The following is a 24514-nucleotide window of genomic DNA, read 5'->3' on the forward strand; positions in this document are numbered from 1 at the left end:
AGGAACTTGCCACCACGCCCAGCTGTCCCTTGTAGCCTTTCTTCATCTGACATTGAAACAGTTCCAGAAGTGTAGTCTGTTAGCATGCAGTACTCGTATGGCCTGGGAATAGCACGAAGCTGTATTTGGGTTGTATTTGTGGTTAATCTTTAGTTACCCTAAAATAGACCCCGCATTTCCTCCTTCCCCTGAGGTACTTTCAGTACTGATTTGAGCAGTTGAAACCATAGATAGATTAACTCTTGTTTCAGTCAAAGTTTATTTGGCTTCTTGGCTTTTTAGTTGCTAGTCTCAGAATGACAGATAAATTACCTTAGTCCTTTTCATTGCCAGCTCATCTCCCTTATATGGGAAGAGTGACTTTCTTGATTCTATTTCTGTAAGTCCACATTAATCAAAATTTTAAAGGCAATTAGGAATTTATTCTGCCCCTCCATCTTAAACTTGTGTGGATATTTCACATCCTGCTGTGCTGACCCGCAAGAATGTGTGTATATATATGTACAGGTATAGGTGTGTGTGGAGGCCTCCTTGCTTACTCTCCCCCTGATAAGCCAGAGTCTCTCACTAAGTATTTGGCCTCAGCAGCTGGCCATGCTGCCCAACCAGTGAGCTCTAGGGAGCCTGTCTCCCTTCCCCCAACCAAGTACTGGGCTTACAAGGCATATCCAACTTGTACGTGGGTTCTGGGGATGAGAACTCAGGTCCTTATAATTCCATGCAGCCACTTCCCAGCCCGTGGCTCTTACATTCTTCCCGTGGGCTCGGCCTTCTCATTCCGTTATGTATCTTCTGAGAATGGTGGTTCCTGTCATAGGTTCCCAGTCCATCCGTCTAGATGGTTTTTATCAAATACCCCCTTCATGCCAGAAGGATGAAGAGAGCAGCAGGAGAATTAAATCATTTACCTGGGACATGAACACTTCCAGGATAGGAGTATAAAGTGTCCAAGGATGCCTGGGTTTTAGTCACACTAGGAGATCAGACAGGCTTTGCAGCTTAGCTGGGTCCTCAACAGAGCCGCTGTTCTTGGGTGGAGGAGTGCTCTGAGAACAGCCTGGGGACTGTAAGTAGGCAGTGAGTCTGCGGAGTTCCTAGAGGCAGACTGGCATAGGTTTCCTTAGGGGCGGCTGGGGAGATGGGCAAGGCAAGGTTGCTGGACCTTATCCTGGTGGTAGGGAGGACTGAGTCAGGAAGATGACAGTCTGCTGTGTTTCCAAGGCACAGAGTAGGGACACGAGTGGTATGCGCTAGAACCAGTTCAGTCCTACAAGCTCTTCCTACCCAGGGGCCACGGGAGGCCAGTGTGGGACTAGTTCCTGATGCTCAGCCTCGTCTGTTGACGAGCTGTTGGCGAGAGGTGGAGATAAACACTCAGAGGTGGAGGTAAACAGTGCAGATGGGAGTAACAAGTTCCGTTTAGTGTGGCAGTGGAGGCCCATGCCACACATGAGAGGGACGACCACAAGTCACTGAGGGTTGGGACCTGAACAGCTCGATCACGTCACACTCCTGTGCTCTTCTGGGAGGACTTTGCTGAGGCCTGTGGTCCAAGAGTCAGACAAGGAGACAGGGAGGGCCCAGCCATGTCCAGCAGACACCACAGGCTGCACCTTACTTAAATCATTGTTTCGTTCACCTCTCTACCGCCACACAAGGGGCCGAGCACCACTCTTTTTATTTATTTATATATTTTTTTTTGTTTTTCGAGACAGGGTTTCTCTGTGTAGCCCTGGTTGTCCTAGAACTCACTCTGTAGACCAGGCTGGCCTCAAACTCAGAAATCCGCCTGCCTCTGCCTCCCAAGTGCTGGGATTAAAGGCGTGGGCCACCACTGCCCGGCCCAAGCACTACTCTTGAAGGACATTCACAGGGTGCAGGCCTTGAACCAGAGGGAAGGCCTGTCCGATCTGTGGTGATCCACTCCCAGTGAGTTGATATAGGCACGTGCCTTCACTGTTGTGTGTCCTGTTAAAGTGTGCTGTTGTAGCTCTGAGGGGAGGACAGGGTCTAGAGAGTCTGTATTGCTAAGGTAGTGGATCAGAATTCCTACAAGCCTGTGACTGCTCTCACCCTGTACAACACACAACCTCCTGTCAGGTTTTCTGTTCTGAGAAACCTGGAGGTGAATCATCTTATCATCCCATTACCTATGGATTTAACCGTAGAATTTTTAACATAGAATTGCTCTCGATAAATTACCCATCGTCATTATTTTCATTTCACCTCAAATCCTTCTGTGGTTTTAGATGTTTTTCATTCATGGTAGGGCTTTTCCATTGACTTTTGTTTGGTTGTGTTCTATTCCTTACTGTGTGAGGAACATTTGGGAAATCGTCCCAGAACTCACAAGGAAATGCTCACAGTAAGCGTAATTCAGCCATGGTGGTTGCTAAGTAGGTATGCAGGGGTGTGGGATATATGCCCTGTCCTGGAGTATTTAAATCATGTTTGGAAGGACAGGACTTACACACAAAGTATTTGGGAGTGCGTGAATAACTGAATAGACTGCCACAGAGTTGTTCTCATGATTTGGATAGAAATGTACCCCAGAGGCGCCTGCATTTGAACACCCAAGTCTCAGATGGTGGCACTATTTTGAGTGGTTGCAAACTGTTTGGGTCCTAGCTAGATGAAGTGGCTCACTTCACCCTGAGTTCATAGGCCAGCCCTGCCTCATGGTCTGTTTCTTCCTCCTAGTCTGCTGAGGTGAACAGGTAATCTCATGTTCCTGCCATCATTCTTTCCACACAGTGATGGTCAGCTCCTTCAAATAGCGAGCTAAGGTAAACCCCTCCTCCCTTAAGTTGGCTCAGTCAGGGATTATGGCACGGTGACACACAAAAATAGCCAGTGCATGTGTGGAAATAGGGAAGGTCTGTCCCCCTCCCCCAGACAAAAACCCAACCAAGTCCAATTTGTGTTGCCCATTTACTCCCTGAAGCGTGGTCAAACTCCCAGTGGCCAGCCCCTTAAAGCGAACAGAGTCCTTCCCCATACACACTGCTTGAAGCTGTCACTGTGGAAAGCTACGCTTCAACATCTCTGTCACAGTCGTTAAAGGGTTCTCTTTAGTGGCTTCCTGTCTAGGCTCTTAACATTTTTAGGGGGTGGAGGCTTTTAGGGGGTAGAGTGGGAGTTGTCACAGAAGCCTTATGTGCCTTCTCTTTCTCAAATGTGAGTCTTTAGTCCTCAATACTATGGCAAAAGTAACCATCCTAAAAAGACTTCCTAATAATATAAAAATCAAATCAGCCAAAATTTGAAGCCAGGTTATATCTTCTGAGTTTTGGGAGCCTTTAAAAAGTTGTTGTTGGTGTATATCTTGCAGGAAAACCTCTGCCTTTCTTCAGGATTTGTTGATCTCCTACAATAGGTTTGCTTTCTTCTGTACTGATGGTCCTACCCCAGGATGAGTGTCTTGTGCTCACAGGATGTTTAGCAGTATCCGGGCCTCTGTTCTCTGAATCAGAGCCTCCTTAACCTTCCCACCCACAACCCCTTTGGCTGAAAATGTTTACACGACTCTAGATGTATAGATAAAGGACATAGGTAATCAATTATAAGGAAACTTTTGTTGTGTGTGTGTGTGTGTGTGTGTGTGTGTGTGTACACGTACATGTAAATGCTACAGTGTGCTGGTGTAGAGGTCACAGGACAATTTTCAGAAGTCAGTTCTGTCCACCATGTGGATCCCTGGAAACAAACCTGTGATGTCATGCATGTTTGGTGGCAAGTACCATGATCCACTGAGACACCTTGCCAGTCCAGGAAATTTATTTTCAAAAAAAAAAAAAAAAAAAATCCTTTGGTATACATGTAATTTTATCCTTTATCAAAGATGGAAACAAATTTTATACTATTGAGATTGTCATAAGTAATTACATTCTGGCCATTGTTGATACTTAGAATCATCTTCAGAGTTTTTCTTCTTTTTTTCTTTTCTCTTTTTTCTTTCTTTTTTCTTTTTTTCTTTTTCCCCTACACAGGGTTTCTCTGGCTGTCCTGGAATCACTCTATAGACTGAGCTGGCTTCAGACTCACAGAGCTCTGTCTGCCTCTGCCTCGTGCTAGGATTAAAGGCATGTGCAGCCATTGACCAGCCTTCAGTGTTTTTCAGTTGAAATTTTCTTTTTTTTCTTTTTGACATAGTGCTAAGAATTCTTTCTAGAAATAGTGCAAATGGTAGAAACATGTTTAGGGATATTAGAAATTTTTAAAGCTAAGAATGTACCTCAGTAGTAGGGTGGATGCCAGGGCTTAGTTCCTAGCACTGCCCAAAACAGATGAGAGGCCTGCAATCCCAGCTCTACAAGAACTGGTGGCCAAACAATCAGAAGTTCCAGTTAAGAACTCCATCCTTCATCAGAAACCACAGCTACTTAACCTTATCAGAGAGCAACATGGCGTTTGCTATAAAAATATCCAGGATCAAAGTACATCTCAGATCCTTTTCCAGCCACAGATGCATCTAGTACAAAGTGATAAAAGTTGCAGGATTGGGCTGCCACCTAGTGGACAGCAGAGGCTACTTCATGCTTGGTTTTTCTTTTTCTTTTTTTTTTTCCGAGACAGGGTTTCTCTGTGTAGCCCTTGCTGTCCTGGAACTCATTCAGTAGACCAGGCTGGCCTCGTACTTCATGTGCTTGTTACCCCTACCTTTTATAGAGGCAGAAAATCTCAAGCTTTGAAATACTCTTTTTAAAAAATTTCCTTCCTTTTTCTCTCTCTCTCACCTATTATGTGGTTCTTTCTGATTTTTGATGATGGAGTTAGAGACCAGTCCTAGGCAGTTGCTAGTGTGGGCTGACAAGATGGTTTGCGGGGTAAAGGGGCTGTTGGGGAAACTTACTTCAGAGACAGAAGCGTAAAATGAAAGCTTTATTTTCTGCGACCTCAGGAAGGCAGCCAGTTCAGGATCCATGCAGGGAGACTGTACAACATTTTCGTAGAATGGGGGTGGGGTGGGCTGTGGCACTAACCGATCATATTGTCGCACAGGGGTTAAACAAGGAAGTTAATGTTGGTATCTGGACCTTATCCAGGTCACCTGGTTTCAGGATCCTTGGGTCAGCTTTTGCAGCCAGGTCCCTTCCTAGACTCTGGTCGGAAATTTAGAAGGACAAGGGAGCAAGGGAGAAGGCAAGCTGCACATAGTCACTTAAGTCATGACAGCAGCACATGTGTGACGTGCGTGTCCTGACAGGCAGTACATTTGTGACGTGTGTGCCTTAGATAATGGGATGACAGCATCTCCCCTCTTTGCATCCTTTACTGGTTAACAGAGAGACCTGAAACACCTGAAGAAGCAGGCCAGGAGTTGGCTCTGGGACCAGGGAACATGGACGCAGTTTTGGCCCTGCCAGCAAGATGGAACTTGATTCTAAGATGCTGTGCTGAGGATACTGTCTGGTGACAGTGCTTATGCCACATCTTATAGCTAAACTCAATCCTAGTGAGCCACATGTTGGAAAGAGAGGTCAGACGCCTGCAAGTGGTCCTCTTGACTTCCAACCTGCCTGTGATGTACATACTCCTTCCTTCCACAAAACATAGAAATAAAATACATTTTTAAAAATGATTAAGTAGGGCTGGAGAGATGGCTCAGCAGTTAAGAGCGCTGACTGCTCTTCCAAAGGTCCTGAGTTCAATTCCCAGCAACCACATGCTGGCTCACAACCATCCGTAATAAGATCTGACACCCTCTTCTGAAGTATCTGAAGACATAGCTACAGTGTACTTACATATAATAAGTAAATAAATCTTTAGAAAAAAAATTATTAAGTATATTTTTTAAAACTTGCTAATTTGGGCTGATGAGATGGCTCAACGGGTAAGAGCACTGACTGCTCTTTTGAAAATTGTGAGTTCAAATCCCTGCAACCACATGGTGGCTCACAACCACCCATAATGAAATCTGACACTGTCTTCTGTGTACTCATTTATAATAATAAATAAATCTTTGAAAACAAAATTTAAAATTATAAAAAAACTTGCTAATTTAAGAATATTTGTTTAAAGATTTTATTTATGTATTTTATATATATGAGGAGTACACTGTAGCTGTCTTCAGACACACCAGAAGAGGGCATCAGATCCCATTACAGATGGTTGTGAGCCAGCATGTGGTTGCTGGGAATTGAACTCAGGACCTCTGGAAGAGCAGTCTGTGCTCTTAACTGCTGAGCCATCTCTCCAGCACCAAGAGTAATTTTCTTGACAAAGTTCTTTACCAAATAAAAGGCCAATGCAAATTATAAAATTATAAAATTAGGACTGGAGAGATGGCTCAGTGATTAAGAGCACTGAGCAGGGACCTTATCTCACAGGCCAGCTCCGCTATGGCAGCACAAGCCTGGATGGGTGATCCATTAGGGCTCAGAGCAGTGAAGATCTGAATTTACACTTTAACCCTAGTACAATAATTGCCCAAGGCAGTGTCTGGTGCCCATTACATGCCCAGTCAGTGGTAGAAATTGTAGGGAAAATGCTATAATTATCAAGTTAAAGTGTAACACAGACTTGTAATCTGCCTCAGAAGGCTGGGGTAGGAGGATTGCAAATTCAAGGCCTCTCCAGGCACCTCAGTGAGATCCTGTCTCAAAATAAAAGTAAAGAGGGGATAGCTTGGGGCCATTTCTGTGAGGCTTCAAAATTACTTCCAAGGTAAAAACAATTTTGATAGGAGATAGTAGGATGCAGATATTTTCCCATTTAAGTTTAAAATCGAATTATAATATTACAATAATATTTATTTACTCTAGAAATTGGTTTTCTGCTCTCTAGGGGAATCCTAGAGGTGGTGTGGGAACCCATGAACTGGAAGGAAGGGGCACAGAATCTTGCAGGAGTGCTGGGAAGGGACCTAGGCAGACCGCTTCCCATTCCCCAGCACAGAGGCAGGAATGACAGCTGTGGTGGCTGACTTCTTAAGGTCCTGATGTGTGCCAGGACAGTCAAGGTAAGGGAATACAGTCAGGAGACTGCATTCACACTGTTGGTGCTTAAGAGTCAATGGCATATGCTTGGGCAATGGTAGGCAGATCTCTTGAGTTCTAGAGTTCAAGGCCAGCCTAGGCTAGAGAGTGAGTGAGTTCCAGGGCAGCCAGGGCTGAACAGAGAGAGACCCTGTCTCAGAAAACAAACTAAACAAAACAAAACAACAGGAAAAATAAACAGTTGATGGCATGCGTGATGCAAAGAGGGAAGGACACACATGAAATGCTACCACCCTTCTGGCTTGGGGACCACTAGGAACTCAGGGAATTGTTTAGAAAATGAGTTAGGAAAGTCTAGAGGCAAATACAGAGCCTAGAATGATTCCCTGATCATGTCTTATAGATTAAGAAAGATAGAGGAGCCAGTGTGGCAGGAGGATTTCCTGTCTTCAGTGGGGTGGTTTCTCCTGAGTTTCTTGCTGAAAAAGCTCTTTTCCTAGGAAATCTTGATTCAGAGTCTATATCTACTCCAGATGGAGGTGGTGTGGGCGCTGAGAGGGTGGAGAAGCCCCTGTGTAAAACTTGCTGCCATTTATATTGTTCCCTTTTAGGCTTGTGATCACTCCAAAGCTTCGCCCACAAAAGGTGCTTTCCTCTGGAGATAGTCAGGCCCAAGGTATTCCAGGAGTGAGTCAGAAAGCCGCCGAGATGTCCATGGATAATATAGAGTCACCTAACCAGCAGTTACATTGTGGGTTTCCCCCAGTATGATCATATTGGTAATATTCTAGAATAAGCTAGAAACTGTTGGCTATTTATTTATTTGTTTAACCTTGAGACAGAGTCTCTCCACATAACCTTAGCTGTCCTGGAACTCAAGAGCAAGCTGGCATTGAATTCAGAGACCTATCTGATTTTGCCTTCTGAGGAATGAAAACCATTTAAGCCAGCTCTGAAGATTTAGATGAATTTCATAAAAGCACCACCCTCTCAGGAGATCTAGCATCTCTTGTGGGCACTGTGGCATGGCTGCAGCTGTCAAATGATGCCTAAGGTGTCCTGTTCACACTGGTCTCCATCTCTTCTTGTTGCATTCATCTGGGTAACACTTGTGGCCTTTATGTGTCAAGATTAAAAGTTTAAAAACTAGACATGATGACTCACACCTGTAGAATCTCAGCACTTGGGAGGCTGAGGCAGAAGGATTGCCAGGAGTTTAAGATCAGCCTAGACCTTGAAACTGTTTCAAAAATAAACAAGTAAATAAATCAACAAATGAATAAATAAAGAAGTGTAAATCTGTGTTTATTCATTGAGGTCACGTGTATGTCTGTAACCTTTCAGTTGCGGTTATATTCAGAGGCCAGTGTTGCTCTTCTGAAATTGAATAACCCCAAGGGTTTCCAAGAGCTGAACAAGCAGACCAAGAAGAACATGACCATCAATGGGAAGGAACTGACCATCAGCCCTGCATATCTGCTGTGGGACCTGAGTGCCATCAGTCAGGTAAGGAGTATAGGTTCCTACAGCCCAGGCCAGGAACTGAGAATGTCTGCCATTGCCAGAATCCCACAGCTGGGAGCATGGTCAGCTGAAGAATTTGAATGTTACAATTTCACAAGTCGATTTATTACGAGGAAGAAGAGGACTTAACTGAGAGGTGATCTGATTAGACCTTTTCCAAACCTCCATTCTCTACCACTGGTTTGCTGCTTATTGAGAAGAACAAGGCCAAAGAGGTGGCTCAGCTGTAAAGAGCACCTGCTGCTCTTCAGAGGACCCAAGTTTGCCTTCAGCACCCACATGGCTTCTAACCTCCTATGACTCTGTTTTTGAGGAATCTTACAACACTCTGGCCTCCCAGGGCACCCGCATACACATACAGTCATAGTTACACACTCAGGTACACACCTTTAATCCCAGTACTCTAGAGGCAGAGGCAAGCAAATGCCTCTGTGAATTCAAGACCAGCCTGGTCTACAGAGGAAATTCTAGGATAGCTCTCCAGGGCTACTCAGAGAAAAATAAAAAAAGGAAAAAAAGAAGGGGAAAAATTAATTAATTCCGAAGAGTCTTACATACAGCCTGATCTTTTGGAGGCAGTTTCCTAGTTGAGGTTTTTTTTTTTTTTTTTGGTTATTTTTGAGACAGGGTTTCTCTGTGTAGCTCTGCCTGTCCTGGAAGTCAGGCTGGCCTCAAAATCCGCCTGCCTCTGCCTCCCAAGTGCTGGGATTAAAGGCGTGTGCCACCACTGCCTGGCTATATCCCAGTTGAGGTTCTTTCCTCTCAGATAACTCCAGCTTGTGTCAGCTCAACATAAAACTTGGCCCCCTTAGAGCAGAGCAGGCAAAGGATCAAGAGGAGCTGGGATTTCGAGTAGATGCTTCATGTCTTTATGTGTCCAATATCTCTCCCAACTCCCAGTCCAAGCAGGATGAGGATGTGTCTGCCAGCCGTTTTGAAGATAACGAGGAGCTGAGGTACTCACTGAGATCTATCGAGAGACACGCGCCATGGGTACGGAATATTTTCATTGTCACCAATGGGCAGATTCCGTCCTGGCTGAACCTTGACAACCCTCGAGTGACCATAGTGACCCACCAGGTGGGTGACGTTGCACATACCTGGAGGCTGCAGTTTCTTGTCTGTGCTTTCAGTGTGGTACAGTGATCTTGCGATTTCATGCCCTGCCCCCCTCCTCTATGTCTACCTTTTTGAATTACCAGTCTCCTCTTTTCCCTCTTTCTGAACCAAATCAAAGCAGCTCACGTTTGCCCTCTATGTGTGTTTTCTGTTAAAAGGACATTTTCCAAAATCTGAGCCACTTGCCTACTTTCAGTTCCCCTGCTATTGAAAGTCACATTCATCGCATCGAAGGGCTGTCCCAGAAGTTTATTTATCTAAATGACGATGTCATGTTTGGTAAGGATGTTTGGCCTGATGATTTTTACAGCCACTCCAAAGGTCAAAAGGTAAGAGATAGGTGGGTGCCTAGCTAGAAAATCTCTAGCAGATGAGGAAATCTGTGTGCATGTTTCTGTATTCAAGTATTAACAAGCAGGCATTTATGACTTCCAAGTCAGCAGGCAGTTAGGCGGTAAGAGGACTCCATTGAAAGAGCTTTCAGGGGCTGGAGAGATGGCTCAGCGGTCAAGAGTGCTGACTGCTCTACCGAAGGTCCTGAGTTCAAATCCCAGCAACCACATGGTGGTTCACAACCACCTGTAATGAGATCTGACACCGTCTTCTGGTGTGTCTGAAGACAACTACAGTGTACTTACATATAATAATAAATAAATCTTTAAAAAAAAAAAGAAAGAAAGATTGCTTTCCTGCAGTCTCAGATAACCAGAATTATCTCAGATAACCAGAATTCCTTTTTTTTTTTTTCACCTTGACCCTTTGTATTTTCTACTATAACAAAACCACTTTGCAACAAAATTGCATGTGAGGTGCCAGCAAAATGACCACCACAGAAAATTAGCTTAACATGGTGCTTAAAAAGTGAGAAGTGAGCCTGGCAGTGATGGCACCCATCTTTAACCTCAACACTCAGGAGGCAGCAATTGGCATATCTGTGAGTTCAAGGCCAACTTGGTCTACAGAGTAAGTTCTAGGATAGCTGGGGCCACACAGAAATCTTGTCTAGAAAAAGAAAAAACAAAACAAAACTATACATGTGTGTTTGTGTGTGTGTGTGTGTGTGTGTGTGTGTGTGTGTGTGTGTGTGTTGGGGGTGGGGAGTGTATAATAGAAGTGGGAATAGGTAAAGTTTCACATAAGGTGGCCTGTCTGACTCTGGCTGTATTGCGGATAGTGGGAAAAGTTGGGGAGGAGCTGAAGGTTTAAATCAGGTGGCATGGATTGACCTCCTGTGTGAATTGAACTGTTTTTTTTTTCCCCCTGTGGGACCAGCCCAGGAACTCATACATGCTACAGAGCCAAGCTCTTTTAGCGATTGGCAAGCTCTTGTTTCAGTTTAGATTTTAAAAGTGAATTCTGAATAAGTGTAGTGTGCAAAGGAACAATGACTGTAAAAAGGAGAGTGTGTGTTTATCGTTAGTGGATTTAATTTGGAAAGAAACCACGCACCACATAACTCATTTTGGGAGCCCTGAATGTTAGAGTAATTTGTCTAAACACGGCCTCAGCGTGGAGATGACGGCTCCTAGCATCATCTTCTCTTTCCCTCAGCCTTGAGTCTGGTTATATATAAATGCACACAGAGGTTAGTAGTAAGTGTCACAGCTGAAGAGTGACTGTGACAGAGTCCCGTCCTCTTTTGGCATGTTTTTATACTCACATGTAAGTCTGGCATTGGTATTTTATGTCAAAGTAGATTGTAAGAGCATGTTGTTAGAACTAATCCATGGCCCAGTCCTTGTTCCTGATGCAGATGGGAGAGAATCACCATGGCCATCATGAATAACCATCAGCAGCCAGCTCTGCAGGCTTAACTCTCCAGTGGGCCTCTGCCAACCGAAGGCAGTGCCCGAATATCAGCAGCCAGGCTTTGGGAAACCTATTTTTCTTCAGGCTACTTTACAGTTAAATTTTATTTTATTTTGTTTTTTTAAAGATTTATATTTATTGTATGTATATAAGTACACATTGTAGCTGTACAGATTGTTGTGAGCCTTCATCTGGTTGTTAGGAATTGAATTTAGGGCCTCTGTTCGCTCCGGTCGACCCTACTTGCTCCAGCCTAAAGATGTATTTATTATTATAAATAAGTACACTGTAGCTGTCTTCAGACACACCAGAAGAGGGCGTCAGATCTCATTACAGGTGGTTGTGGTTGCTGGGATTTGAACTCAGGACCTTTAGAAGAGCAGTCAGTGCTTTTACCTGCTGAGCCATCTCGCCAGTACTACAGTTAAATTTTAATTCAAGAGTAAAAAGTGTCAGAGCTTATTGCAGTTTCTCTTCAATTTTGTTACAGGTTTATTTGACATGGCCTGTACCAAACTGTGCGGAGGGCTGCCCAGGCTCCTGGATTAAAGACGGCTATTGTGACAAAGCCTGTAATAACTCAGCCTGTGACTGGGACGGTGGAGACTGCTCTGGTGAGGATGTGCTGGGGCTCGTTCATCTTCTCATCTTTAATTCTAGGAATGCGTGCTACTGACTCTCTAGAACTCAGAATCCCTGGTTGGTGGCGCCATGTGGCCCAGTTGATCCATGGGATCCATTGTTGAAGGCACTTCTCTGGTGTAGGCACTGCCCTTGGAAATATCTTTGGTTATTATGTAAAGCGTCTAGAATACTCTTAATTATGTGAACCCAAGGATCGTTCTCACTGGTTCTACAGGAGTCCACAGCAGTGACTTTCAGTGGGAAACTGCAGTAGGCTGTGAAATGATCAGAGTTGTAGCAGAAATAGTGCTTTATCTACTTAGTACTTTCTCCCCTTTGCCCACCTCCCTCACCTACCCCCGCTCCCAGCTCCCCCACCACCACAAACTGCCATGCACCTTTGGACGTGATGTTAGCACTTTTAAAAATATGTCCACTTACTAGCTTTCAGTTCAAAAAGCACTAAATTCTAGAGCATTACTTATTATCCATTTGAATTTGGGGGGCCCTGAGAAAGAGAGTGTGCCCAGATATTATTATTCTGGTGTTCCAGAAGAGCAAATGGGCTTATTAGTGTGTTGAATATTAGAGGAAATGAAATGTCAAAGCTGTGTTTCAGTGTTCTCTGTGAGGTGCACTTTCGTAAGACAGAAGCACAGCACAGAGCAGACCTAGAACTGTTAGTGTGTGACAGCACTAAGCCTGTGACTGGAGGTCAGCTTAGCTATACGCCAGCTTAGCTCTCTTGTCTTCACCACCACTGTCTGTATTCTACCAGCTGATACTTCTGGGAGTTTCCTGAAGACACAGGCAGTCTTCTGTTGAAGAACAGGGAAGAGACTTTGCATCTGCAGTTCATGTATCTCTCAGTCTTGCAAACATGATGAGCTGCCCTCTTTCATGGCTCTAAGTCCTCCAAAGACATTTCCTTCCTCCTCCCTCTGCAGGTAATAGTGCAGGGAGTCGGTATGTTGCAGGAGGCGGGGGTACCGGGAATATTGGAGTCGGACAGCACTGGCAGTTTGGTGGAGGAATAAACACTGTCTCTTACTGTAACCAAGGATGTGCAAACTCCTGGCTCGCTGATAAGTTCTGTGACCAAGCCTGCAACGTCTTGTCCTGCGGGTTTGATGCGGGTGACTGTGGACAAGGTATGTTTGTTGCAGTGAAAACTTTAGGGACAAATAGCTAAACCCACAAATACCTCTATGGTTGTCACTCTTTAAGTGACACTCAGTGGTTGTCATTCTTTAAAGTAATTCTTCTCAAATGGGCCAAATAAAGTTGGAAACTAGTCATTGAAGTTTATTGATAAAAGTTACATCTCATCTTTATACTGTGTCAGGGTTAACATTCCATGTAAATTGCTGTGGTCACCACAAATGGTAACATGAGCCGTATACCCAAACCTTGTGTTAAAATTTGTGAGCATTTTAAGATAAATTTAAAGTTACCCTTAGGAAGTAAGAACTTGACCCCAGAGAATTAAGGCTGGGAGTAAAAATGCCTAATTAAAAAGAAACCATGTTTGTGTTTTTTCCTCTAGATCATTTTCATGAATTGTATAAAGTAACACTTCTCCCAAACCAGACTCACTATGTTGTCCCCAAAGGTGAATACCTGTCTTATTTCAGCTTTGCAAACATAGCCAGAAGAGGAGTTGAAGGGACCTACAGCGACAACCCGATCATCCGTCACGCATCCATTGCAAACAAGTGGAAAACCATACACCTCATAATGCATAGTGGAATGAACGCAACCACGATATATTTTAATCTCACACTTCAAAACTCAAATAACGAAGAGTTCAAGATCCAGATAACAGTAGAGGTGGACACGAGGGAGGTACCTAAACTGAATTCTACAACCCAGAAGGTCTATGAAAATCTGGTTAGCCCAGTGACACCTCTTCCTCAGGCTGATGTCCCTTTTGAGGATGTTCCCGAAGAGAAACGCTTCCCCAAGGTCAGGAGACATGATGTAAATGCAACAGGGAGATTCCAAGGGGAGGTGAAAATTCCCCAGGTAAATATTTCACTCCTTCCCAAAGAGGCCCAGGTGAGGCTTAGCAACTTGGATTTGCAACTGGAACATGGAGACATCACTCTGAAAGGATACAACTTGTCCAAGTCAGCCCTGCTGAGGTCTTTCCTGGGGAATTCACTGGATACTAAAGTAAAACCTCAAGTTAGGACCGATGAGACAAAAGACAACCTGGAGGCACCACAGGGAAACCCCTCTCACCAACGTCCACATAGCTTTGCTGCTGAACACAGATCAGAGAGATGGATGACCCCATCAGAGACAGTGACTGTGAATGGCCATGATCACGCTTTGAATCCACCCCCGGTCTTGGAGACTAATGCAAGATTGGCCCAACCTACACTAGGCATGACTGTATCCAAAGAGAACCTCTTACCACTGATCGTTCCCCCAGAAAGCCGTATGCCAGAAGAAGAGAGAGACAGGGCAGAGGGCAATGCTGATAGCCACGTACCTGTAAATGAATTGGTGCCTAGCAGAAGGTTGCAGCAGCATGCACAGAGTTACCCAGGCTTTTTGCCCTGGGAGAAAAAAAAGTATTTCCAAGACCTTCTTGATGTAAGTTGGAGCTAGCATTGTTCTTTGTAATGCCCTGGAACGTAAATAACTTTCTAAGTGGTAACATAGTAGCGACTACCATTTATCTACCATTTTCCTGTGACCACAACTAAAGTAAGTGCTTTTCTTGAGTGATTTCATTGAATCTTTCCCCAGTAACCCTAATAATAAACATGCCACGTAACACGTGAGTAAGGATTTTAGCTAGGGGTGGAGGCTGGGCAGGAAGGGAGAGCAAGGCTGACATCCTGTCTCTCCTTAGCCTGGAGATCTGATGCCATCACCAGCCTTGCTGGTGAGAAAACCTGAGGCTCAGATAAGGTCGTTAGCATTTCCAACGTCGATGCGACCCTCATCTGTGGCCTTCACAGTGACATGGGGTCATTTTTCCTCCAGGTGCTGTCGCAGTGCTAAACACTAGGGAACACAGACACAGTCACTCCTCGGGAAGGCTGAGAGGTCGAGAGGAGGGGGGATTTATTTAAAGCTGATGATTGTGGCCAGCCGTAAGGTATCCCTGTTGAGATTAGGCAAGGGGTCCTAAGGGAGACAGCTTCAGCTTTGCCTAAGGCATTAGGAAAGGCTTCCAGGCCCCGTAAGCTGACCATAGACATGTCGGAGTTGACAGACCAAGAAAAGCTGTACAATCAAGGCTGGACAGGGAAGAAGAAGATGCTGGAGTGGGGCCCATGTCTTGTTCTCTCAGTGCCTTTGGGAGACATCTTTTTGCCTTGCTCTTGAGGCACTCGCTAAGTGAGTGGAGGGTGGCAGGTTCTTTTTTTTTTTTTTTTTAAAGATTTTATTTATTTTATATATGTGATGAGTACACTGTAGCTGTCTTCAGACACACCAGAAGAGGGCATCGGATCCCTTTATAGATGGTTGTGAGCTAACGTGGTTGCTGGGAATTGAACTCAGTACCTCTGGAAGAGCAGTCAGTGCTCTTACCCGCTGAGTCATCTCTCCAGCCCCAGGTGGCAGGTTCTTGCCTGTGTTTCTTTATGCACTTTCCTACTTTTCCTAGAAGTATAGACATTTGGCTGTAGAGAAGTACAACTTTTAAGCAGTATGAAATCTGCCATAGAGGGAAGGTCTTGAGTCTCCCTCCTTGAGGTGGATGAAGGGTCATCCTTCCAGTCTTTTCTGTAGGTACATAAACAGTCAGTTATGTGATTCTGTGCTACAGTGGTGACTGCGCCATCCTCGTATTCCCTGGTTGACTGAGTCAGTACCTGTGATGAAGGAGCCCTTGGCAGCCCCTATGTTCTTCCTAACAGCTGGACATTTGCAGCATTTTACAGCTACTGCATCTCAATACGACATATCTTATGCTTCAGTTTTTATTTCCATTGGTAGACTTGCTAGGTTTCATCCTTGAAACCTTTAGGTCCTAAGATGTGGCACCGCCTCACACTCCCATCCTGCACAGGGACGCTTGCTGTTCTGTACGCTAACCAGCACTGATTTTCCTCACGTTCTCTTCAGTTTGGGAAGCAGACAATTTCTTCCATTATAATATGTTCAAATTCTTTGCCAATTTTCTTGGACCATTCAGCTCTACCTAAGTGGCTTTTTCTTTATCATAGTCAGTGAGGTCAATTTCTTTTAGACTATTCAGAACTCAAATACATGCTCTTTGTTACCAGCTGAAGTAGCTTGACATTTGAGGCACTATAAAATTTATATATAAATAAGTTTTCTAAATGTTGCACTAAATTGGCTTTGAAGTTATCTTTTGTTTTGTTTTGTTTTGTTTTTTAAGATTTTATTTATTATTTATTTGATGTATATGAGTACACTGTAGCTCTCTTTAGACACGCCAGAAGAAGGTATCAGATCTCATTGCAGATGGTTGTGAGCTACCTTGTGGTTGCTGGGAATTGAACTCAGGACCTCTGGAAGAGCAGTCAGTGCTCTTAACTTCTGAGCCATCTCTCCAGCCCTGGAGTTATATTTTCTATGACTAGTTTTTGGTGCATACCTGGCCTGTCACATTGCAGTTACTCTCAAACAGGTGCTTAAGATCCTTAAAGTGACCCAACAGCATGAACTTCCCTCATCTTCGAGGACTGTTAGGGACCAGCTGCTATCACATTCTATAACACTACAAGGTCACGCCTTTATCGCTTGTTAATAGAATCCACTCTGGACTCAACACAGTGTTGAGTTACGGAATTCTCCTTTCAGGAGGAAGAGTCATTGAAGACACAGATGGCGTACTTTACTGATAGCAAACATACAGGAAGGCAACTAAAAGACACGTTCGCAGACTCCCTCCGATACGTCAATAAAATTCTCAATAGCAAGTTTGGATTCACATCCAGGAAAGTCCCTGCACACATGCCTCACATGATTGACAGGATTGTTATGCAAGAACTACAAGATATGTAAGTCTTTGTTGTGCCTGTGTTGCCTGCCCGGGGACTTGGCATTTGTATATTTGCCCTACTGAGCCTATGGCCTTCATATCTGATGAGTCAAAAGTGCCGTATAAATAAGACATGGAGACAGACTTCTGTTTTCATAGACATCCAATACTGTATGTACCCGGGGTCTCCAGAGCTCTCTGTTATATTTGGACAGGTTCCCTGAAGAATTTGACAAGACTTCATTTCACAAGGTGCGTCACTCTGAGGACATGCAGTTTGCCTTCTCCTATTTTTATTACCTCATGAGTGCAGTTCAGCCCCTGAATATTTCTCAAGTCTTTGATGAAGTAGATACAGACCAGTCCGGTGTCTTGTCTGATAGGGAAATCCGAACACTGGCCACGAGAATTCACGATCTACCTTTAAGCTTGCAGGTAAAGTATTGTTTTAGCCTTACACTTGTGACATGTCAAGAAAAAATTTAATTCTGATATTACCTCTTTTTCTACTACATTTTTTTTTTTTTTTTTTTGAGACAGGGTTTCTCCATGTAGTCCTGGCTATCCTGGAACTCACTCTGTAGACCAGGCTGGCCTCGAACTTGGAAATTTGCCTGCCTCTGCCTCCCAAGTGCTGGGATTAAAGGCGTGCGCCACCACAGCCCAGCCACTACATTTCAAGTAAAGAGAATTCTGAATAATTAATGTATAGACTGATAACTCATCCATTTACTAAAGCCAGAATTAAAATAATATTTGCAATGTGTGTGATTATTTTTTATATAAATGTAATGGGTTTTTTTTTGTTGTTTTGTTCAAGGTTTATTTATTTACTTTTATATATGAGTACACTGTAGCTGTCCTCACACACGCCAGAAGAGGGCTTCAGATCCCATTAGAGATGGTTGTGAGCCACCATGTGGTTGCTGAGAATTGAACTCAGGACCTCTGGAAGAGCAGTCAGTGCTCTTAACCGCTGAGCCATCTCTCCAGGCCCTGCAATGTATGTTTGATGGGTTATTTTTTGTGGCTCTGCATTGGGATTAGTCACCTGTTATCTGAGGGGAGAGCCAGGTAGTAGATAACCTGCATGTGATCCGTGTGACAGGTTCATTCAGAGCCTGGGGATGTGACTGACTGGAGTCCTTCTATGATCCTTAGGAATACAAAACTCATTCATGGAGATACTAACATGAATTAGTTGCCCAGCATTCTCTCTTGTGACCCTGGGCCACCTTGTAGAAGTGCATCTCTTGGGCCTCAAGTTCTTTCAGACTAGGATGAAATATTTATTGTTGTATAGTTTCATTTTGCTCTTTTGAAATGTTTCTGTTTATATTTAAGCATTTAATTGCTTTTGAAACATTTAAAAATACCCATTTTTTTAGACTTTCACATACTTTTTATTATGATTTTCCCTTTTTATTTTAAAGATTTATTTATTTATTTTTATGTATATGAGTACACTGTAGCTGTACAGATGGCCGTGAGCCATCATGTGGCTGCTGGGAATTGAACTCAGGATGGCCCTGCTCCCTCTAGCATAATCTACTGTAGCTGTCTTCAGACGCACCAGAAGAGGGCGTCAGATCTCATTACGGGTGATTGTGAGCCAATCACCCGTAATGTGAGCCATGTGGTTGCTGAGATCCAAACACAGGACCTTCAGAAGAGCAGTCAGTGCTCTTACCCGCTGAGCCATCTTACCAGCCCATGATTTTTCCTTTTTGAGATTATAATTATATCATTTCCTTGTTGCCTTCCCACCCTCCAAGTCCTCCCACCTTGTTCTTTTTCAAATTAATGCCCCTTTCCCCATTAATTGTCGTTAGATATGTATGTATATATAAATACATAAATGCAACCTGCTCAACATGCATAATGTTGCTTGTACATACATACTTTTTATTTTTAAGCCACAGTTTTGTTTATGGTGTATATAACAGATTTATATTTTGCTTTGTTAGGATTTGACAGGTTTGGAACACATGTTAATAAATTGCTCAAAAATGCTCCCTGCTAATATCACCCAACTGAACAACATCCCACCAACTCAGGAAGCATACTATGACCCCAATCTGGTAAGTTTCGTGTTTATCCTTATAAGGTGCATCTCCTCCCTTCCTGTGAGCTCATCAAAATGAGAGGCAAAGTAGCAGCATGGGTAATACAATTACATCTTGCTTTTAGAATCTCTCTGCGCTCTGCAACTGATGTATAAGCTAATATTTAGACCTGTTACTTAGATTCCATAAACAGACTTCCTAGTGGCCGGTAGTGGCAGCAAGTCACCCCATACTTAGATTCCATAAACAGACTTCCTAGTGGCCGGTAGTGGCAGCAAGTAACCCCAGAACCCTCCCAGGAAGTGCCAGATGGGGCCCTGCTAGCCCTTCCTGGGTGTTATGGGGAACAGCAATGGATTCCACCCACCCGTTGCAACATCACTTGTCCAAAGTAATCAGAAGATTGTCAGCTGTAAGAGATGTCTCCATTTCTGAAATGTGTATACCTCAGAATTGATGGGAGGACATACAAAATACAGTATTTAACATGGTTTTATAAGTACTGCATATGACATATGGAAAAATGATTAGGAGGGAAATGGGAAGCATACATATGAGTTGAATTATCAAAAAATTCCCAAATACAATCCACCCCCTACTTAAAGACACAGAACACATATACCTTAAAAGATATATTGAATCACAGTTTTTTAGTACAAGTATCTTTCTTTGTTTTTCATATTTTCTTCAATGAATAACTTTCTTTCTTTTTTTTTGTTTTTGTTTTTGTTTTTGTTTTTGTTTTTTGATATAAGGTTTCTCTGTGTAACCCTGGCTGTCCTGGAACTCACTCTGTAGACCAGGCTGGCCTCGAACTCAGAAATCCACCTGCCTCTGCCTCCCAAGTGCTGGGGTTAAAGCTGTGTGCCACTGCTGCCTGGCGAATAACTTTCATAATCAGAATAAAATTCTATTTTTTAAAAAATTACTAGGGTAGAGAGGTTGCTCAGTAGTCAGGAGCACCTTTTGTTCTCGTAGAGGACCTGGATTCAGTTCCCAGTGCCTACATGGTGGTTTACAACCATCTGTAATGCCTGTTCTAAGAGAAACACAGCATTTCACAGGACTCTCTTAATCAGTGAAAGGATGTTTGTGTAATCCTAGGCATATTCTGCCTCTAGAGAGAATAATGTCATTGTAAAACATAGAATTAACTAACTAATTATACCAGCTAAGGAACATTCTCAGAAGAGTTTTAAAGTAATAACTCCTTTTTAAAATTTCCCCAGATTCTATCAAAGCTAATATGGTGGAAGGCATATACAGGCTACTGACTTGGGTTTTGTTTGTTTGTTTTTGTTTTGTTTTTCTTATAATATCTATTATAAGCAAGACCTGGTGGTCCATGGCCTGGAGTTGCACCATATGGGAGACAAAAGCAGGAGAATCATGAGTTTAATATCAGCCTGGGTCATCTCAGTTCTAGGCCAGTCAGGACTCATAGGGAGATGCTGTCTAAGAAGACAGAAAAATAATTAGTTAATTAGGCCAAAGATGGTAGTTAACTTTTCTTCATGTGTTTGTCAGCACACCCTTTCCCTTCAAGGTGGAAGGAAGCCCCCTTGTCTCCTCACCTATCTTTAGGTGTACCCCAAGGGCATGGCTAAGACAATAAATAGCCAAGGGGGAAGGATGTCTGGGTTTCTGAGCCGTTTCCCCTTCAGAATGTCCTTCACCCAGTAGACTCTTGGTCACCCCGTAAGCTCAGCCTCACTTGCTGTCTTGCTTACCCTGATGTCTGTCTGACCCACTTGTGTCCTCTCATAGCCTCCAGTCACTAAGAGTCTTGTCACCAACTGTAAACCGGTAACTGACAAGATCCACAAAGCGTATAAAGACAAGAACAAATACAGGTAAGGAGTAAACGTGTCTTCGTTCAGCTTTATAGTTAGAAAGGTCCAGAGTGTTTATACCTCTATGGTGTGTTACTAATTTGTTTAAAGGTTCCTCTAGTAATTGTAAAAGATGTATTTATTTCTGTTCATGTTGAATATACATTCAAGAATGATTTTCCTATTGAAATGTTGTTTTTCATTTCCATGTATTTATTAAGCTATTGAAATATGTTCGACAATTAGGTTTGAAATCATGGGAGAAGAAGAAATTGCTTTCAAGATGATACGTACCAATGTTTCTCATGTGGTTGGCCAGTTGGATGACATCAGAAAAAACCCCAGGTATGAATTCTTTTTTTCTTTTTCTGGTTGATTATAAATTTTTTAAATTCTCAAAAGAAATATGACTTACAAGGGAACAAGAGGAGTAGAGAGATGGGAGTGACGTATTTCAGTTTGGAGTGGGCAGAGAGACTTGCCAGTAAAGGACATAGTATTTCAGCTGGGTTTGAACAAGCAGGCAGGAACTGTAAGTCCAGTTGTCAGTTCCCCACAGAGGGCCTCGTCCATACTGCTAAGAGGTGGGTGTCACCAGCTGTAGAGCCAAGTGGATGGGGTCAGGGTGGCTTGTACACAGCTCGCACTCAGTATTTCTTAAAAGGCTCCTCCTGAGCAGTTGCCATGGCAGCTGGACCGATGCCTTCCTAGGCATGCAGGAAGGGTCACTTGAGTGGGTCCCTAACTGCGGGGGCAACTCATTAGCTCTTTGATGGACTGGGGCTCCTTAGCTTTTTTTATTTTTTATTTTGTTTGTAACTTATTTTTGAGACAAGCTCTCACTAGCCCAAGCTGTTTTGGAACTCAATGGAGATCTACCTCAGCCTCCTGAGTCCTGAGATACAGGCATCAGCCACCAGGCTTGACTAATTTTCCTTTTTAACTCTTTCCCTCTTTTGTTCTGTAAGGTGTGTGTGCGTGTGCGTGTGCGTGTGCGTGTGCGTGTGCGTGTGCGTGTGTGTGTGTGTGTGTGTGTGTGTGTGTGTGTGTTTTGGTTGGTTTGCTTTTGTTTTGTTGAGACTGGGTTTCTCTGTGTAGCCCTGGCTGTTCTGTAACTCTCTCTGTAGAACAGGCTAGCCTCAAACTCAAGCATTCTGCCTGTCTGTGCCCACCCCCACCCCAACCCTCAGTGCTGAGATTAAAGGCATGAGCCACCACACTGTCCTATCTTTGAGTTCCTAAGTTGTTCTTACATCCTCTTTATTTTTCCAAGAATTGTTAGTTGGATCTGAAGGTTTTATTAAATTGGTTTGATTTTTTTTTAATTGCTTTCAAAAGTGTTGATGTCACGACTGATCGTAATCTTAGTGGGCCCTTAGCTTATGACTTTCTCCTTCAAAAAGACTTGAAATAAGAAAGGACGCCCCATCCTACCTTGCTCTTGCTGACCTGAGCCACTCACAGCTTGGTTGGAGATAGAGTCTACACTGTTGGGTGCCATCTCTATGTCAACCATCTACCATAAAATGATACAGCAGTCAGGTCAAAAGCACTTGTACTGGGTACTTACTCATTTTTCCCCAGCTCTGCAGCCAGTTAGCTCATTTACTGAGCACATACATGTAGCTGCCCTAAATGGACATCATTCATTTATTCCTACAGCGACATGGATCTTTCAGAGTTATCTGCTCCAGTTCTCTTGATTTACAGGGGAGGAATTTGCAAGGAAGTTTTACAGAGCACTCCTCTAGGGAATGATGTCAGCAAGTGTGCCAACTAGGGGAGCTGGCACACTGAAATATTCTTGCTTTACTAGATCAGGCTCATGTGTGTGATGATCAATAACTACCTGTTGTTTCAGGAAGTTTGTTTGTCTGAATGACAACATTGACCACAATCATAAAGATGCCCAGACAGTGAAGGCTGTCCTCAGGGACTTCTATGAGTCCATGTTTCCCATACCATCCCAGTTTGAGCTACCAAGAGAATATCGGAACCGTTTTCTTCACATGCATGAGCTACAGGAATGGTAAATTCTTATTTTTCATATATATATGTGTGTGTGTGTCCCCATGTGTCTGCATACATATTTCTATCTAGACTTCTATCTGCCATGTAATTTATTTGGAAAAATAGAATTAAAATTTTTGTTCTATTAAACATTTAAAAGACACTTATGGGTATTTCAAGAGATTTGAAAAATACCTGAGTTTTTTCAGTTTTACTGCGTGACACATCATTTAATCAGTTGTTAGTTGATCAGTATCTTAAGTGAGCAGCAGCACTGATGTGGAAGATTTTGTCATGCAGCGCAAAATGCTAGGCATGTGAAATCAGCATGAGCTGGCCAGACTGCCGGGCAAGCTTTCAGAACCAGCGGGAACTTCAGAGACAATGTCCCAAAGACTGACATCTGTCAAGGGTTGCTTAGAACCTGGAGGCAAAGGGGGATCAGGGACCGGGAAGGGGGACAACATTTGAAATGTAAATAAACAAAATATTAATTTAAAAAAGTGCTGTAGTTGGAAAGGATAAGATAAGAGAGGACCAGTTAAAATTGACATGGGGGGGTGTCATACAGTGCACCTCATCATTTTCAACCTTATGGTTCAGAGGTGTTTATGCATTCATGATGCTGTGTAGCATCACTCTGATTTGAAGACTTTCCCAGTAGCCTTTGAGCAGACATTTCTCCATCACTTTACCCTCAGCCCCTGGTGACCATTTATTGCCCTCTCTCAGAATTCGCTTGTTCTGGATGTTGCTTATGCAAGGACTTGGACCATGCGACCTCATGATTCTGACTTCTTCCTCATTAGGGGAATTGTTTTCTTAGTGACAAGAATCAAATCCCGGGCCTTGTGCATGCTAGCTAGGCAAGCACTTTACAGCCAAGTACACGCTGAGCCCTTGATTTTTTTTCTTTTTTTTTTTTAAACTTTTATTGCATTATGATGAGAAAAGTTACATGATTTCAATTTATCTGAATTTGTTAACATTTAAAAACATATTTTAATTAAATAGAATTGAATCACATCCTTGTTCCTCTTTTGTACCACCGCTCCTCCCAGAGACCCCCCCTTCAATACCTACAATATCTTTTTTGTCATATTCCTTAAAATTTTAAAAATATTATAACAATAAAAATAAGTATTATAAAAGTTGTTTGATATAAAACAACAATCAATTTAACAGTCTTATGTAGATGCTCGTCTTCAGCAATAGTGAAAATACATTTTTCTCAATATAAATTTTAAATAATTCCAAACATATTACCTGTATACTTAAAAATAATACATCACTACTAGAATTTTCTTAAATGAACATGAATATATAAAGTCTTTTTGTTTGTTTTGTATTTAGTAGAGTTTAAAATCTTGGCTCTTACTGTGGTACAAGCCCAAAATAAGAACAATTTTTAGACATTGGGTTTCATTGTAATAAGGCTGTATTTCAATGACACTCACATCACCAAAGGATTTTACCTCCATCGTAGCTAAGCTAGGAGTTGATAGTTCTGCTGCACCAAGAAATGAATTGTAGGCTCGATATTTTGGATACAGACCTCTTGCTATGGTCAAAGCTATTTGACTTGAGTGAGTGACTTCATTCTCAGCCCACAGAGAACAGGTT

The 24514-nt window shown here is 43.0% G+C and overlaps 1 protein-coding gene across 2 annotated transcripts in view; it reads left to right on the forward strand.

Moving 5' to 3' along the window:
- Gnptab (N-acetylglucosamine-1-phosphate transferase subunits alpha and beta) overlaps nucleotides 1-24514 on the forward strand; it is a 77487-nt gene that overhangs the window by 43826 nt on the left and 9147 nt on the right. For both annotated transcript variants that reach the window (XM_031349115.1, XM_031349116.1), the window contains exons 8-19: nucleotides 8283-8444; nucleotides 9363-9542; nucleotides 9740-9910; nucleotides 11881-12004; nucleotides 12962-13165; nucleotides 13561-14615; nucleotides 16803-17002; nucleotides 17199-17418; nucleotides 18951-19064; nucleotides 20817-20902; nucleotides 21128-21226; nucleotides 22743-22910. In XM_031349115.1, the coding sequence (XP_031204975.1) occupies nucleotides 8283-8444; nucleotides 9363-9542; nucleotides 9740-9910; nucleotides 11881-12004; nucleotides 12962-13165; nucleotides 13561-14615; nucleotides 16803-17002; nucleotides 17199-17418; nucleotides 18951-19064; nucleotides 20817-20902; nucleotides 21128-21226; nucleotides 22743-22910 (2783 nt within the window). The remainder of the gene's footprint in view (nucleotides 1-8282; nucleotides 8445-9362; nucleotides 9543-9739; nucleotides 9911-11880; nucleotides 12005-12961; nucleotides 13166-13560; nucleotides 14616-16802; nucleotides 17003-17198; nucleotides 17419-18950; nucleotides 19065-20816; nucleotides 20903-21127; nucleotides 21227-22742; nucleotides 22911-24514) is intronic.

Source organism: Mastomys coucha, unplaced genomic scaffold (assembly GCF_008632895.1).
Source record: "Mastomys coucha isolate ucsf_1 unplaced genomic scaffold, UCSF_Mcou_1 pScaffold4, whole genome shotgun sequence".
Lineage (NCBI taxonomy): Eukaryota > Metazoa > Chordata > Mammalia > Rodentia > Muridae > Mastomys > Mastomys coucha.